The sequence below is a fragment of the Nomascus leucogenys genome, chromosome 17, assembly GCF_006542625.1.
Source record: "Nomascus leucogenys isolate Asia chromosome 17, Asia_NLE_v1, whole genome shotgun sequence".
In the NCBI taxonomy this organism is placed as follows: Eukaryota; Metazoa; Chordata; class Mammalia; order Primates; family Hylobatidae; genus Nomascus; species Nomascus leucogenys.
In genome coordinates this window covers 5630166-5645477 of record NC_044397.1, presented here as the reverse complement: position 1 = coordinate 5645477, position 15312 = coordinate 5630166, and the positions used below count along the sequence as shown (strand labels likewise).

Sequence of the window (15312 nt, the reverse complement as noted above, 5' to 3'; positions counted from 1 at the left end):
GCCTCCCTGGAGCAATGTGGGGCCCAGCTAAAGAGATAGAGAGTGAGTGAGATGGGAGGATCCCAGCCTGGCACCCCGACTCTTTCTTCACTCTGCATCTCTCTGCTTACCTCTCAGCTTCTTCCCCTTCTACCTCTTCAGAGTCTACCGGGGCCAGCTTGGTTGCTTTGTTGGCAAGGCTAAGGGAAGGGGTGAGGCTGGAGGAGTTTAGGCTGGAGGTCAGAACTTCCTGGGGAATCTCCTTTTTTTTTTTTTTCAAGGGAGAGTCTCACTCTGTCCCCCAGGCTGGAGTGCAGTGGCGCGATCTCGGCTCACTGCGACCTCCGCCTCCCGGGTTCAAGCGATTCTCCTGCCTCAGCCTCCTGAATAGCTGGGATTACAGGTGCCCACCACCATGCCCAGCTAATTTTTTATATTTTTAGTAGAGACAGGATTTCACCACGTTGGCCAGGCTGGTCTCGAACTCCTGACCTTGTGATCCACGCACCTCGGCCTCCCAAAGTGCTGGGATTACAGGCATGAGCCACCACACCCGGGCGCCTGGGGAATCTTCTAATAGTCTTAGGGCAGCTTAGCTGGCCTGGACCCACCTCCCTTGCCACCTGCCCCCTGCACCGACCGATCATGTTCAGTCACCCAGGAGATGATGGAGAGACTGATCAGCCCTCCTGGAAAGGGAGGAAGAGGACCCTAGTTGGAGAGATCCATCAGCAGAAGCCAGGGAAGAGACACAGACCCTTGCTCCCTGACATTCCTCAGGGCCAGCATGGGGCAGGAGTTTAGCTGGGAGGAGGCAGAGGCAGCTGGCGAGATAGATGTGGCGGAGCTCCAGGAGTGGTACAAGAAGTTCGTGATGGAGTGCCCCAGTGGCACACTCTTTATGCATGAGTTTAAGCGCTTCTTCAAGGTCACAGACGATGAGGAGGCCTCCCAGTATGTAGAGGGCATGTTCCGAGCCTTCGACAAGAATGGGGTAAGGCACCCTGAAGGGAAGGACCAGTGGCCAGTCCACCTGGCGCCTTCCTCCACGAGTGTCCTCAGGGAGAGCTCCCAGTTCCCCACTCCTCGGCTCTTTGCTCTTCTTTCCCCTCCATCTCTCTTTACCTTTTCTGTCTCACTCCCCAAACCCTTCTGTCTCTTCTCTTTGTTTTGTCCCTTTCCGTCTTCTCTGTCTCTCCTTCCCTCCCTCCATCTCTTAGCTGTTGGCTGATGCTCCCTGTGTCCTCTTCTTGAGAGCTGAAGGGCAACTGGCAGACAGTCCAGATCCTCTCTTTTTGTATTTTTGACCAAGACTCTGCAGCCCAGTGACTGGGTTTTCGCATCTGCCAGAGCCCCTGTCACTCTAAACACTAGGAGCAAAAGAAATGTTCCAAATGAGACAAGGTATCTTAGCATGGGCTATGAGCTCCCTCTTGTTGGGGTTCTTCAAACTGAGACTGGTCAGATCCTCCCTGTCAAGAATGCTGGAAGAGGCTCCTGCATGTATTGGGAGACTGGGCGGATGACTGCAAAAGCCCCTTTCAGCTCTTCAGGTCCTGGAAGGTTTCATTAAATCATTCAGACTAGAGTTTCTCTAAGCCCCCAATGTCACTAGCAGCTAAGAAGATAACACATCTTGTAAATGCACCAGGGGATTGAATTTTAAATTTCAATTCAGTTAAAAACCCCTTGATTATTTAAGGTTATCCAGTTCAGTGCCCTGGCAATCCTGCAAACTGCTGGATTTGCCTCAAATACCAATGTAATCTGAAGAAAGCATCAGTACTCCACTCCTCAGTGTGTGGAGAACTTAGCTTTCTAAGCTGAATCACTGGGAATGCCACTTCAGGTCTCATCCTGTCGCTGGTACCACTCAGTGCACATCCCCACAGTGCCTGTCCCGGGACAGGAGGGTGAGGTCAGCATCTTCAATTCAACAGAACCTCCTCAGAGATGAACCCCATCGACCACCCCACAGGGCACAGAGCCAGTTTCAGACTTCTCAGCGCTCCCTCTCTCTTAGGTCTCCCCTGAGTCAGCAGCAACCCTGGGTGGGAGGGGCAGACTTTTGTTATTCCAAATTAAATGATGAGAAAGCTGGGCAAAAGGGAATGAATCGATTTGCCCAAGGTTTTAAGTGCTCCTGCCTAGTAGGCAGGTTTTTTAAAGAGAGAAGATGAGTTTTTAAAATAATTGATGATTTTTTTTAAATGTCGTAAGAAAAGTAAACAAATATATCAGGTCATAAATAATAAGACTCATTTAAGTCCATCAATCTTCCCCAAATTCATCTAAAAATCAATACAATCATGATTCAAGATCCAAAAGGGCTGATTAAGCCCTTAGGCATATAGTTGTACTCCTTATACCTCATCTCTCCTTATAAATCAGCATACCATGTTCATCAATGTTTTTTCCTTTTTGAATAACTTTTTAATTTTGCTACGATTCTAAATTTACAGAAGAGTTATAAGAATGATACAAGTAACTCCCATGTGCAATTTATCCAAATTTCCCTAGTTATTTACATTTAATATCATTTACTTTATCATTCTGTCTCTCTCTGTATACGTACATATATATAATGTATCCTATAAGTATATATACATATACATGATACATAATTTATACATATACATAATATATACATATACTTTTTTTAAGAGAAAGCTATAGATATCATGCCCGTTTATCCCTGAGTATTTCAGTGTGTGTTTTCTTTTACTTTTTTGTTTTTGAGACAGAGTCTCGCTCTGTCACCCAGTGGCATGATCTCAGCTCTTTGCAGCCTCTGATTTCCCAGGCTCGAGGGTTCCTCCCACCTCAACCTCTCAAGTAGCTGGGATTACAGGTGTGCACCACCATGCCTGCTAATTTTTGTATTATTTATTTATTTATTTCAGTAGAGACAGAGTCTCGCCATGTTGCCCAGGCTGGAGTGCAGTGGCACAATCTCAGCTCACTGCAATCTCCGCCTCCTGAGTTCAAGTGATTCTCATGCCTCATCCTCCCGAGTAGCTAGGATTACAGGTGCACACCCCCATGCCTGGCTAATTTTTGTATTTTTAGTGGAAACGGGGTTTCACCATGTTGACCAGGCTGGTGTCGAACTCCTGACCTGAAGTGATCCGCCCACCTCGGCCTCCCAGAGTGCCGGGATTACAGGCATGAGCCACTGCACCCGGTCAGCTTTCTTTCTTTTTTCCTTTTTCGTCTTTTGAGATGGAGTCCTGCTCTGTCGCCCTGGCTGTAGTGCAGTGGTGTGATCTTGGCTCACTGCAACCTCCACCTCCCAGGTTCAAGTGATTCTCCTGCCTCAGCCTCCCCAGTAGCTGGGACTACAGGTGAACACCACCACCCCCAGCTAATGTTTGTATTTTTAGTAGAGACAGGGTTTCACCATGTTGGCCATGATTGTCTCCATCTCTTGACTTCATGATCCGCCCGCCTTGGTCACCCAAAGTGTTGGGATTAAAGGCATGAGCCACCATGCCCGGCCTTCCTTTTTCTTTTTTTTTTGTATGATCACACATTGCATTTACTTGTTGTATCTCCTTAGTCTTCTTTAACTTGGAACCTTTAATCTCAGCTTTTCTATTTGACTGTGATATTTTTGAAGACTGCAGCTGAGTTATGTTGTAGGACACCCCACAATTGGTGTTTGTCTAAATTGGCAGAACTGCCACTGATGTGATGTTGTATCCTCGCTGCATCATATCATCAGGTATAAGATGTCAGTTTGTCCTATCACTGGCGTAGTTAACTTTGATCACTTGGTTAAGGTGGTATCTGCCATGTTTCAACATTGTAAAGTTACTATTTTTTTCTTTATAATTAATAAGCGTCTTGTAGGGCTATACCTTGAGACTAAGTAAATATCCTATTGTTCAGTCAAATTTTCTACTGGCTTTGGCATCTGTTGATAATTTTCTAACCCCATCACCCCTTCTCTATTTATTAGTTGACATTCCACTGTAAGGAAGAGCCTCCCTAGAGAGTGTTTTTAAGTTCCTCTCTCAGGGACTGAGCCTTCTTTCCCACTTAGTCTTTGTCTCCAAACCTACACGTGACTCCATTCCCCCTTATATCAATTAGTGTCATTTCGGAACAATCGGTCTGAGATTTCTAAAGCAAATCAAATCAAAAGAGTTTATAGATCTGGTTCACACGTGAAAATCTGAGGTGATGCAAACTGGTTTGGTGGAGACAAAGAGGTAGGAACACCTCATCTCTGCCACTCTTCTCTGCCACTCTCCCTTGCAACTCTGGTGGTTGCCCTATGACCGCCTGGAATGGAAGAAAGGGGAGGGTGAAGATCAAATGTCATTTAGGATTCTTATATAACATGCATTGAAGTCAGGGCTGGTGCACAAATGTGGCCAATTCAAGGAGAAACAGGGCAGATAATCCCACAGAGCCGGTGACACGCCCACCCTATTCCTGAGTAGACAGAGCCATTTCCATCACTCTCAGGCCTCTGTGGGTAATTGGAGCTGACAAGGTCCCATGCATAGCAGATGAGATTAGTCCCAGCTGGACATTTCCCAGAAATGGTCCTGGGGTTTCCAGTAACCTCTCAGATGAGATCACTTGTCTAGAGATCACCCTGGAATATGTCTCATATAAGGCAAGGAGTCACGGAAACTGAATCATGTTGAGAGAGGATGTTGTAGGAACAGAAGGCTCTGGAGAAAGAATGAGGAAGACTCTGGAGATCTAGTTAGTGGGGATTTGTGAGTGGTTTCAGGTTTTGTTTTTGTTTTTCTTCTCTTGGCACCCCCAAGCACTAGGCCCATTTGCTGGACAGAAATAGATCTTAAGTGGAGACTGGGGCCGGGCGCGGTGGCTTACGCCTGTAATCCCAGCACTTTGGGAGGCCAAGAGAGGCGGATCACAAGGTCAGGAGATCGAGGCCATCCTGGCTAACACGTGAAACCCCGTCTCTACTAAAAATACAAAAAATTAGCCGGGCGCAGTGGCAGGCCCCTGTAGTCCCAGCTACTTGGGAGGCTGAGGCAGGAGAATGGCGTGAACCTGGAAGGCGGAGCTTGCAGTGAGTCGAGATCGCGCCACTGCACTCCAGCCTGGGCGATAGAGCGAGATTCTGTCTCAAAAAAAAAAAAAAAAAAAAAAAAGTGGAGACTGCAAGTTTTTCCGACTTGATGAACTGGATGAGATGCATGCCTGGAAAAGCTCTGCCACTTGCTGGCTGGGTGGCCTGGGAACCTCTGGGTCTCAGGCTCCTCATCCATAAAATGGGGATAATAACTCATTCTCATTAAATAAGAAACACAAGATTGATTTGTGGTAAGCTTAATAAATAACAACTACTCGAGAAAATAGCCTATTAAAGAACTGACAACCACTGCTACGTGTCTACCCTAAAAAAAAAATACCAGAGGTGTAAGAAAAGGTATACATACAAAAAAAAGTTCATTGTGTAATGGAAAATATTAGAAATATGTTCAACAAAGGGAATGTTCAGTACCCCCTCCCCAGCAAAACAAAAATGGAAGTTGACATTTTACATAATTTTTAAAGACATGAGAAAATGTTACATGACAATGAAGGAAACAAAATTTTAAATATAATCTGACCTCAATTAGGTAAGTATATGACAGGGAGTACAGAGACCATATATTTATAGGAATTATATAAAAGATATGAATAGAACACTTCAGGTACTAAGGTAAGCTCGTTTTGTTTTCTTCTTAGTTTTTCCTTAGGCTTCTTGCTGTTTCCCTCTTTTTCTGCCATTTTCTTCTGTTGCTCAAAACTTGTTCACCCAGGCACCCCTTGATCTGGGGCTGGGGCTCCTGAGTGGCCTGACCCAGTGGGACAGAAGTGCTCTGCTCTGGGCCATCAGTGTCATTTCTGATAACAAAGTCATGTGAATGACAGGCACTCCTGGGGGATCTGATGGCTCAGATTTTTTATTTGGAGAATGGAGGTCCCAACCCTGGAATAAGTGAGCACCTGTAAGTGAGACACTGGCACAGCTAACCCACTGCAGCCACCAACAGCAGCGGCAGCAGCAGCCTGTCACCCCAAACACATTTGGAGAAGAAAGCAAGAATATATCCTCTTTTATTTACTGCTTTAGAAATCATTATTGCTGCTGCATTTCTATTACAAGAAGGTTCTGTTGTTTCCTGGTGAGAGTCACCTTAGAAGTAGACTGTGCCTCTCCCCCTTCCTCTGCCCAATTAGCACCTGAGCTCTGCGCTCCCCCACCCTTCCTGGATGGGCTGGAGGCACAGGCCTGTTGTTCGGTGTAATGTCCACTGGGACCTAGAAGTGGGTAGGGCTGGAGCCACTGCCTGTCTGCCTCTCTCTGACTTGGGGTGAATGAGAATGCAGAGGAAAATTTCAACATGGCCTCTGCTTTCTAACTCCTTCAAAACTGTCTTAGTCCCAAATTCAGATCAAGCCCATCATTGACTCATTGATTCATGAATATCTATTGGCTTCCAACTCTGGCCATAAGTGGCACTGTGCTAGGCATGGAGGAGAAACCCAAGCAATGTCAACCCCTCTCTTTTCCCCAGGAGCATATAACATGGTTAGAAAACGAGACAAATCTAGGAAACAGTTAAGTGACAATGCCAGAGAAAGTCCCGAGCTGTGTAGAATAGACAGTAGATGCTGTGGATGTTAGAATGGGGAGGGAGAGAGCACTATGGCTGAAGAGGTCAGAGAATGAAGGCTTCCTGGAGGAGGGGACCCTTGAGCTCAACCTTGAAGGTTGGGTAGGCTTGGGTGGTCATAGAAAATGAGAAGAGAGAATGTTCTCTAGGCTGGGTGTGGTGGCTCATGCCTGTAATCCAAACACTTTGGGAGGCCAAGAAGGGAGGATCACTTGAGCCCAAGAGTTTGAGACCAGCCTGGGTAACATAGTGAGACCCTGTTTCTAAAAATAAATAGACAGATGACAGATAGATAGATAGATAGATAGATAGATAGATAGATAGATAGATAATAGATGATACAGATGATAGATATAGATGATGATGATAGATGATAGATAGATAGATGATAGATAGATAGATAGATAGATAGATAGATAGATAGATAGATAGATGATAGATAGATAATAGAATGTTCTCTACCCCAAGGGTGGAGAAAGGCTTGAGCAAAGATGTAGAGGCCACATGGATTAAAATGAGGAAGAGAAGCCCTGTGTTTGCAGGGATGAATGGCCTATGCTCTGGAGAGGTGGGCTGTGCCCTCAGCAGCATCCACATCTAATGCAGGACAACACCATCGACTTCCTGGAGTATGTGGCGGCCCTGAATCTCGTGCTGAGGGGCACCCTGGAGCACAAGCTGAAGTGGACCTTCAAGATCTATGATAAGGACGGCAATGGCTGCATCGACCGCCTGGAGCTACTCAACATTGTGGAGGTTAGTGTCTCTGCCCATGGGCCAGCAGCCTGGCACTTGAGCACTGCTGGAGCTCTGAGGGTTGGCCACAAGTGGCCAGCGGGCACTGAAGAAGAGACCTTGAAATCATTCTGAGTGTGTTTCCTGTGCTCTCATTCTGAGTGTGTAATTTCTAGTGGAATTAAGCTAGAAATCAATCACAAAGAGATTATTAGAAAATCCCCATCTGTTTGGAAATTAGGCAGCAGACTTCACATACTCCATTGATCAAAGAAATACTCTCCCTCTCTCCCTCTCTCTCTCTCTCACACACACACACACACACACACACACACACACAGGACAAGTATCTTAAATTGAAAAATAATGCAAGCATGACATACTACAACTTGTGGAATGCAGCTAAAGCTGAACCTGCAGAAAAATTTATAGATTTAAAATGTACATATTAGAAAATAGACTTAAAATGCATATATTAGGAAATAGAGGCTGGGTGCAGTGGCTCATTCCTGTAATCCCAGCACTTTGGGAGGCTGAGGTGGGAGGATTGCTTGAGCCCAGGTGTTGAAGAACCACCTAGAAAACAAAGCGAGACCCCATCTCTACAAAGAAATTAAAAATTAGCCAGGCTTGGAGGTACATGCCTGTAGTCCTAGCTACTTGGGAGACTAAGGTGAGGTGGGAGGATTGCTTGAGCCAGGAGTTGGAGGCTGCAGTAAGCTATGATCGTGCCACTGCATTCCAGCTGGAGCAACAAAGTAAGACCCTGTCTCAGAAAAAAAAAAAAAAAAAAAGAAAGAAAAGAAAATATATCTTAGGAAATAATTAGAAAATGCATACTATATTAGAAAATAAGACTTTATATATTAGAAAATCAATGACCCAAGAAGCCATCTCAGGAAATTAGAAAAAAGGAAGAGTAAATTAAGGCCAGGCGCAGGGACTGACACATGTAATCCCAGCATTTTGGGAGGCTGAGGTGAGTGGATCACTTGAGCCCAGGAGTTCAAGACCAGCCTGGGCAACATAGTAAGACCCCATCTCTACAAAAAATACAAAAAAATTAGCTGGACGTGGTGGTATGCACCTGTGGTCTCAGCTACTCCAAAGGCTGAGGGGGAGGATTGCCTGCGCCTGGGAGGTCGAGGCTGCAATGAGCTGTGATTGTGCCACCACACTCCACCCTGAGCAACAGAGTGAAACCTTGTCTAAAAAAAAAAAAAAAAAAAAGTAAAATAAACCCTTGGCCAGGCACGGTAATGGCTCACGCCTGTAATCTCAGCACTTTGGGAGGCCGAGGCGGGAAGATCACAAGGTCAGGAGATCGAGACCATTCTGGCTAACATGGTGAAACCCCGTCTCTACTAAAAATACAAAAAATTAGCCGGGCGTCGTGGTGGGCGCCTGTAGTCCCAGCTACTCGGGAGGCTAAGGCAGGAGAATCGCTTGAACCTGGGAGGCGGACCTTGTAGTGAGCCGAGATTGCACCACTGCACTCCAGCCTGGTGACAGAGCAAGACTCCGTCTCAAAAAAATAAAATAAAATAAATCCGAAGATAGTAGAAGAAAGAAAATAAATAGCAGAAATCAATAAAATAGAAAACACAAATGCATGAGGAAAAGTCAAGAAGATCAGAAGTTATTTCTTTTAAAAGACTAACAATCACTCTCTATTAGCAAGAATGATTAAGGAAGAAAAGAAGTGCCTAGTACATCCCAGACTCTGGCGCGTTTCCTGCGTTAGCCAGACCTGTGCTATGAGGCAGGCATCGTTAGCCCTATTTCACAGAACAAGAAGCTGCTTCATAGAGATTCTGTAATCGGCACCTGGAAGTGCCTGGATTTAACCCCTCAGTCTCCCAAGACACGTCAATGAGGCCTATTTTGTGCTGGGCACTGGGCTGAGCAGTGAGGCCATAGAGGTGCATAAGACACAGCTTCTGTCCTCAGGGAGCACCAGCCCGGGAGCTAAGGAGAACCGTCATATGTGTCCATCTCTTCTGCATTTACATGGTGCTTGCTTGCTTTTTTTTTTTTTTGAGACAGAGTCTCACTCTGTTGTCCAGGCTGGAATTCAGCAGTGCAATCTCAGCTCACTGCAACCTCTACCTCCCAGGTTCAAGCGGTTCTCCTGCCTCAGCCTCCTGAGTAGCTTGGATTACAGGTGCCCGCCACCTTACCTGGCTAATTTTTGTATTTTTAGTAGAGACAGGATTTCACCATGTTGGCCAGGCTGGTCTTGAACTCCTGACCTCAAATGATCCACCCGCCTCGGCCTCCCAAAGTGCTGGGGTTACAGGCATGAGCCACAGTGCCCAGCCTACATGGTGCTTTCACAAACATAGTCTCACTGGGAGAGGAAACAGGGCAAAGGAGAAACCTGGGTTTTTCCCTCCAGTCCATGAGGAGGGAACATGTGTATCCCCATCATTCTGTTTCACACATATACAGACACACATATATAGATACACTGAATTTTCTTCTCTGCATCTCTATTAATTCCTGTGTAGAATGCGATTTAGACTGTCAAGGTGACTTAAACCTCCCTCATTAGAGGTTTTGGATTTGGGCTTTGCAGCTCTCAGTGGAAATGCAAATGGTGTTGGGGTCAGGTAGGGTGTGAGGCCGGAAACTCAGCTGGAATTAGGCCAGTGGGATTCTGAGAGCATCGCCTTAGGACAGGTCTGTTTTGATCTGGATCCAGATTATGTGGTCCTAAGACGCACAGCCTGGGAAGCCAGCACTGGGGAAGTGGTGCTGAGGTATGTGGGTCACTGGGGTGAGGGTGGAGCTTGCAGGGTCTCCCGTCAATGCAGCTGAGTTTTCTTTGGCAGGGAATTTACCAGCTGAAGAAAGCCTGCCGGCGAGAGCTACAAACTGAGCAAGGCCAGCTGCTCACGCCCGAGGAGGTCGTGGACAGGATCTTCCTCCTGGTGGATGAGAATGGAGATGGTAAGAGGGGCAGAGATGGGGGGAGTGCTGTCCACTCTGCATCACCGCCACTTTCTGGCCGCACATCCTTGGGCAAGGCCCTCCACCTTCCAACCCTGGGGTCCTCATCTGTGAGAAGGCTGTGGAGAAGATGACATGAACTAACAAAGGGACTCATGAGCACGTGTTTGTAGGAGCGACTAAAAGTCCTACAGGAGTTGCTGATGGAGGCCAGGCACGCAGAATAGAAAGAATAGGAACTCTGGAGTCAGGCAGGGAGTGATATATTGAGCTTCTCATCCTGGTCTCAATTTCCTCATCTGGAAAATGGGGATAATAATAGTGGTTGAGAGGAATGAACAGGATAATGTGTTTAAGAGCAGGCATAGGGTAGACCTCCATTCAGGCTGCTTGGGCTCTCCTCCCTGTAGCCCAGTGCCCAGCCCCAGGGCTGTGTGGGGAGAGAGCTGGCTTGGAATACACACACGAGCCCTCCAGGTCTCTCAGCTCCACCCAGCATTTTCATGGTACCGTGCACAAAAGTAAAACTTCAGTTTGTCAGCAAAGAAAGCCCCTTAAAGGTGGCAGGAGACTCCTGGAGATTCAGACACCTGACAAGCTGCAAGCTTGGGGTCTGAGACTGCAGGATAGTTGGCATAAGAGGTGTAGGCGCATCCTGGGAGCGAGGTCTCTCCTCCTGCCCCCAGACCCAGGTCTCCCCTTCTTCTGCATGACCGCCTCTCCTCCCCCTTGCTCAGGCCAGCTGTCTCTGAACGAGTTTGTTGAAGGTGCCCGTCGGGACAAGTGGGTGATGAAGATGCTGCAGATGGACATGAATCCCAGCAGCTGGCTCGCTCAGCAGAGACGGAAAAGTGCCATGTTCTGAGGGGTCTGGGGCCGCTCCACGACTCCAGGTTCACCCAGGTTTCCAGGGTAGTGGGAGCGTCCCTGGCTTAGCCTGCTCGTGCCCACTCTTCCCCTGGTGTGGACTTCCTGGCACCCCCTGTGCAGGACTGAGTGGGGATAGGGAAGGGCTGCTGGGTTTGAAGTGGCCAACAGGGCGTAGTCCATTTTGGAGGATTCCCTGGGATGGTGAAGGGAATTCAGTTACTTTTCCCGTTCAGCCGCTCCTGGGAGGACTGTGCCTTGGCTGGGTGGTCGTGGGGCTCCCACGGTTTCTAGGTGTTCTCAATTGGAAACAAGAGCCAACTGAGGGGTGAGGGTCCCACAGACCAAATCAGAAATGAGAACACAAAGACTGGTAGGAGGCAGGGGTGGGAGGGTGTTGAGACTGAAGAAAAGGCAGGAGTTTTGGGGGGCAGGGGGCAACAATAATTCTATAACTTCCAGGATGCTGAGGGGCGTTCATGGGGAGGACCCTGGCCTCCTTCTCCCCAAGGCATCCTCACCAGGGGTGTCAACAGGAAAAATGGTAGCAAATACACTGCAGGCTGTGGTCTTTCTGCCTTTGGAAGGGTCGGCTGTGCTTAAAGGGGCTGTTTCGGCTCTGCCTGGGTGCTGCTCCGGGACCCCCTGCCGCCAACCCACCAGTCCCCCAACAATCCTCCCTTTCCATCCACATCCCCCAGAATGGACCTTCCACAACTCCCAGCCATAATCCGAATGTTTCTCTTTAAAGGATGGAGAAAACTTCTCTCTGTCTCTGGCAAGAATTGGGGGACTGTTGACTGGGGTTCTGGGCTGGGCTTTGCTTCTAACTGCTGTGTGACCCAAGACAGCCACTTCTCCTCCCTAACCTCGGTTATGTCTCGGCGGCACAGTGAGCACGTCAGACTAGGCGAACAGTTTTGGATTACTGTGTTTTTAGATGTGGAATTATTTTTTGTTATATAAACTCTTATGTGTAACCCCAATATAGAAACTTCATTAAAAGGGAGTCTCTCTGGTTGAAAGGGGGGCTGAGTACCCTCTGGAACTGGAGGCACCTCTGAAAAAAGCAAACTGAAAACCAGTGCCCTGGGTCACTGTTACTCCTATAAGACAGTTTAAAGTGAGACCTGGAAAAACATTTGCTTTACCTTGAATAGATAGGTTTTTATGTTGGTGTATAAGAAATAAAACTAACCTATTAAACCTGCGACTTTATAGATGTGTTATTTCACGATATTCATATAAAATTTCCTTTAGACAGGCCGGGCGCGGTGGCTCACGCTTATAATCCTAGCACTTTGGGAGGCCAAGGCGGGCGGATCACGAGGTCAGGAGATCGAGACCATGGTGAAACCCCGTCTCTACTAAAAATACAAAAAAAAAAAATTAGCGGGCATGGTGGCGGGCGCCTGTAGTCCCAGCTACTCGGAGAGGCTGAGGCAGGAGAATGGCATGAACCCAGGAGGCGGAGCTTGCAGTGAGCCGAGATTGCGCCACTGCACTCCAGCCTGGGCGACAGAGCGAGTCTCCGTCTCAAAAAAATAAAAATAAATAAAATAAAATAAAATAAAATTTCCTTTAGACATCAATTTTAGGTAAAAAATAATTGATGAGAAAAATATTGCCCAGGCACAGCCACTCACACCTCTAATCCCAGGACTTTGGGAGGCCGAGGCGGGTGGATCACCTGAGGTCAGGAGTTCAAGACCAGCCTGACCAACATGGTGAAACCCCGTCTCTACTAAAAATACAAAAAAAAAAAAAAAATTAACTGGGCACTGTGGCAGGTGCCTGTAATCCTAGCTCCTTGGGAGGCAGAGGCAGGAAAATCACCTGAACCCAGGAGCTGGAGGTTGCAGTGAGCCGAAATCACGGCATTGCACTCCAACCTGGGTAACAAGTATGAAATTCCGTCAAAAAAAGAGAAAGAAAGAGAGAAAGAGAAGAGAGAAAGAGAAGAAAGAAAGAGAAAGAGAGAGGAAGGAAGGAAGGAAGGAAGGAAGGAAGGAAGCCAGGAGGCTAGGTGCGGTGGCTCATGCCTATAATCCCAGCACTTTGGGAGGACGAGGCAGGCGGATCACCTGAGGTCGGGAGTTTGAGACCAGCCTGACCAACTTGGTGAAACCCCGTCTCTACTAAAGCTACAAAATGAGCTGGGTGTGGTGGCATGCGCCTATAATCCCAGCTACTGGGGAGGCTGAGGCAGGAGAATCTCTTGAACTCGGGAGGCAGAGGTAGCAGTGAGCCAAGATTGTGCCATTGCACTCCAGCTTGGGCAACAAGAGTGAAACTCCATCTCAAAAAAAAAATATATATATATATATCTATATATATATATATATATATATACATCCAGGTGGGACACAGATATGCCCCAAATCATGAAGAAGGTATGTGAATGACATCAAGGGATGTCCTAATTACATGCAGACACCTTCCCAACTCTGACCTTCAGGGTTTCCCGACAGGCAGCCAGCCAAAGGAGCAGAAATGTCAACTCCCTTTTTCTTCCTGGCTGCGCACAGCACCAGCCTCTACCTTCCCTCCATGTCTGTCGCTCAGTCCCTGGCTGACTTCCTTGTCTGGGGAGGTCCAAGTGATGGACAGGACATGAGCAAAATGCACCCCCTCATCCGCCTAGTGGGGCACTCTCTGACTTGGTATTTTACTTATTTTTCCCCTCATTTTCTCCCTCCCACTCCTGAATGTATTTATTTATTTATTTATTGGAGACAGGATCTGGCTCTGTCACCCAGGCTGGAGTGCAGTGGTGCAATCTCGGCTCACTGCAACCTCTGCCTCCTAGGCTCAAGCGATCCTCCCACCTCAGCCTCCTGAGTAGCTGGGACCACAGGTGCACACCACCATTCCCTGCTACTTTTTCTATTTTTTGTAGAGACAGGGTTTCACCATGTTGGGCAGACTGGTCACGAATTTCTGAGCTCAAGTGATCCGCCTACCTCAGCACCCATCCCAAAGTGCTGGGATTATAGGCGTAAGCCACTACACCTGGCTTCCATTCCGGAATTTTCGTTTACTCCCCACACCTCCCCCACACCCAGCTGAAGTGAAGACTCAAAGCCCAGAAGAAAGAGCATCTTTGAAAAAATGGTCACAACTTCTCCAGCCTGTATGTTTCCCCAGGTTCCTGTAGCAACCAGGGACAGAGCCAAGAAAACCTGCCTTGGACAGGTAGATCTCTGAGTTGGGTATTCTTTTTTTTTGAGACGGAGTCTTGCTCTGTCACCCAGGCTGGGGTTCAGTGGCGCGATCTCGGCTCACTGCAAGCTCCGCCTCCCGGGTTCATGCCATTCTCCTGCCTCAGCCTCCCGAGCAGCTGGGACCACAGGTGCCCACCACCACGCCTGGCTAATTTTTTGTATTTTTAGTAGAGACGGAGTTTCACTGTGTTAGCCAGGATGGTCTCAAACTCCTGACCTCGTGATCTGCCCACCTCAGCCTCCCAAAGTGCTGGGATTACAGGTGGCATGAGCCACCGTGCCTGGCCTGAGTTGGGATTACAGGCATGAGCCACGGTGCCCGGCCTGAGTTGGGTATTCTTAAAGTTCAGATGTGCAAAGATGCGGATGGAGCCCACCTGTAACAGACTGTCTCACTTCCCAACTGGTATCAGGTGTCACTGCAGCAAGAGGGATTTAGGTTAGACCAGGGATAGATTATTTGCAATTAGCGATGAGTCGCAGATCTGTGGGGAGCCATGGAGCACCACATGTCACCAAGGAGGGGAAGTATGAGGGACTTGCGCAGGCTCTTCTGAAAAAGTATGGATTTCTTCTCGAGAAATTAGGATTTTCTGCAGAACCACCCACCCTCTTTCACTTTTTGGCCAACACCAAACCTTCCCAGAGTGAATGCACGCACATACATTCAGATTCAGATCTACATTGTCATCTAAATATTCCACCGTTTTTTTCTTTTTATTTGTCTATTTGTTTATTTTTTTGAGAGACAGTCTCACTCTGTTGTCCAGGCTGGAGTGCAGTGGTGTGATCTCGGCTCACCGCAACCTCTGCCTCCCTGGTTAAAGCAATTCTCCTGCCTCAGCCTCCCAGGTAGCTGGGATTACAGGAGCACACCACCATACCCAGCTAATTTTTGTATTTTTAGT

At 47.6% G+C, this 15312-nt stretch overlaps 1 protein-coding gene across 1 annotated transcript; it reads left to right on the top strand.

The window, feature by feature from the left end:
• Positions 1 to 685: 685 nt before the first annotated feature.
• Positions 686 to 12390, top strand: GUCA1B (guanylate cyclase activator 1B). The gene is made up of 4 exons (XM_030796365.1): positions 686 to 973; positions 7233 to 7382; positions 10196 to 10313; positions 11051 to 12390. The coding sequence occupies exons 1-4, from the start codon at positions 767 to 769 to the stop codon at positions 11176 to 11178; spliced, it is 603 nt and encodes a 200-aa protein (XP_030652225.1). The 5' UTR covers positions 686 to 766; the 3' UTR covers positions 11179 to 12390.
• The last annotated feature ends 2922 nt before the right edge of the window (positions 12391 to 15312 follow it).

What these genes read in the sequence shown, in the direction of transcription:
- GUCA1B (XM_030796365.1), top strand. Translation starts at nt 767, where the DNA reads ATGGGGCAGGAGTTTAGCTGGGAGGAGGCAGAGGCAGCTGGCGAGATA. An exon ending in AGCTACTCAACATTGTGGAG is followed by an intron (nt 7,383 to 10,195) that starts GTTAGTGTCTCT and finishes TTTCTTTGGCAG; the next exon opens with GGAATTTACCAGCTGAAGAA. An exon ending in GGTGGATGAGAATGGAGATG is followed by an intron (nt 10,314 to 11,050) that starts GTAAGAGGGGCA and finishes CCCCTTGCTCAG; the next exon opens with GCCAGCTGTCTCTGAACGAG.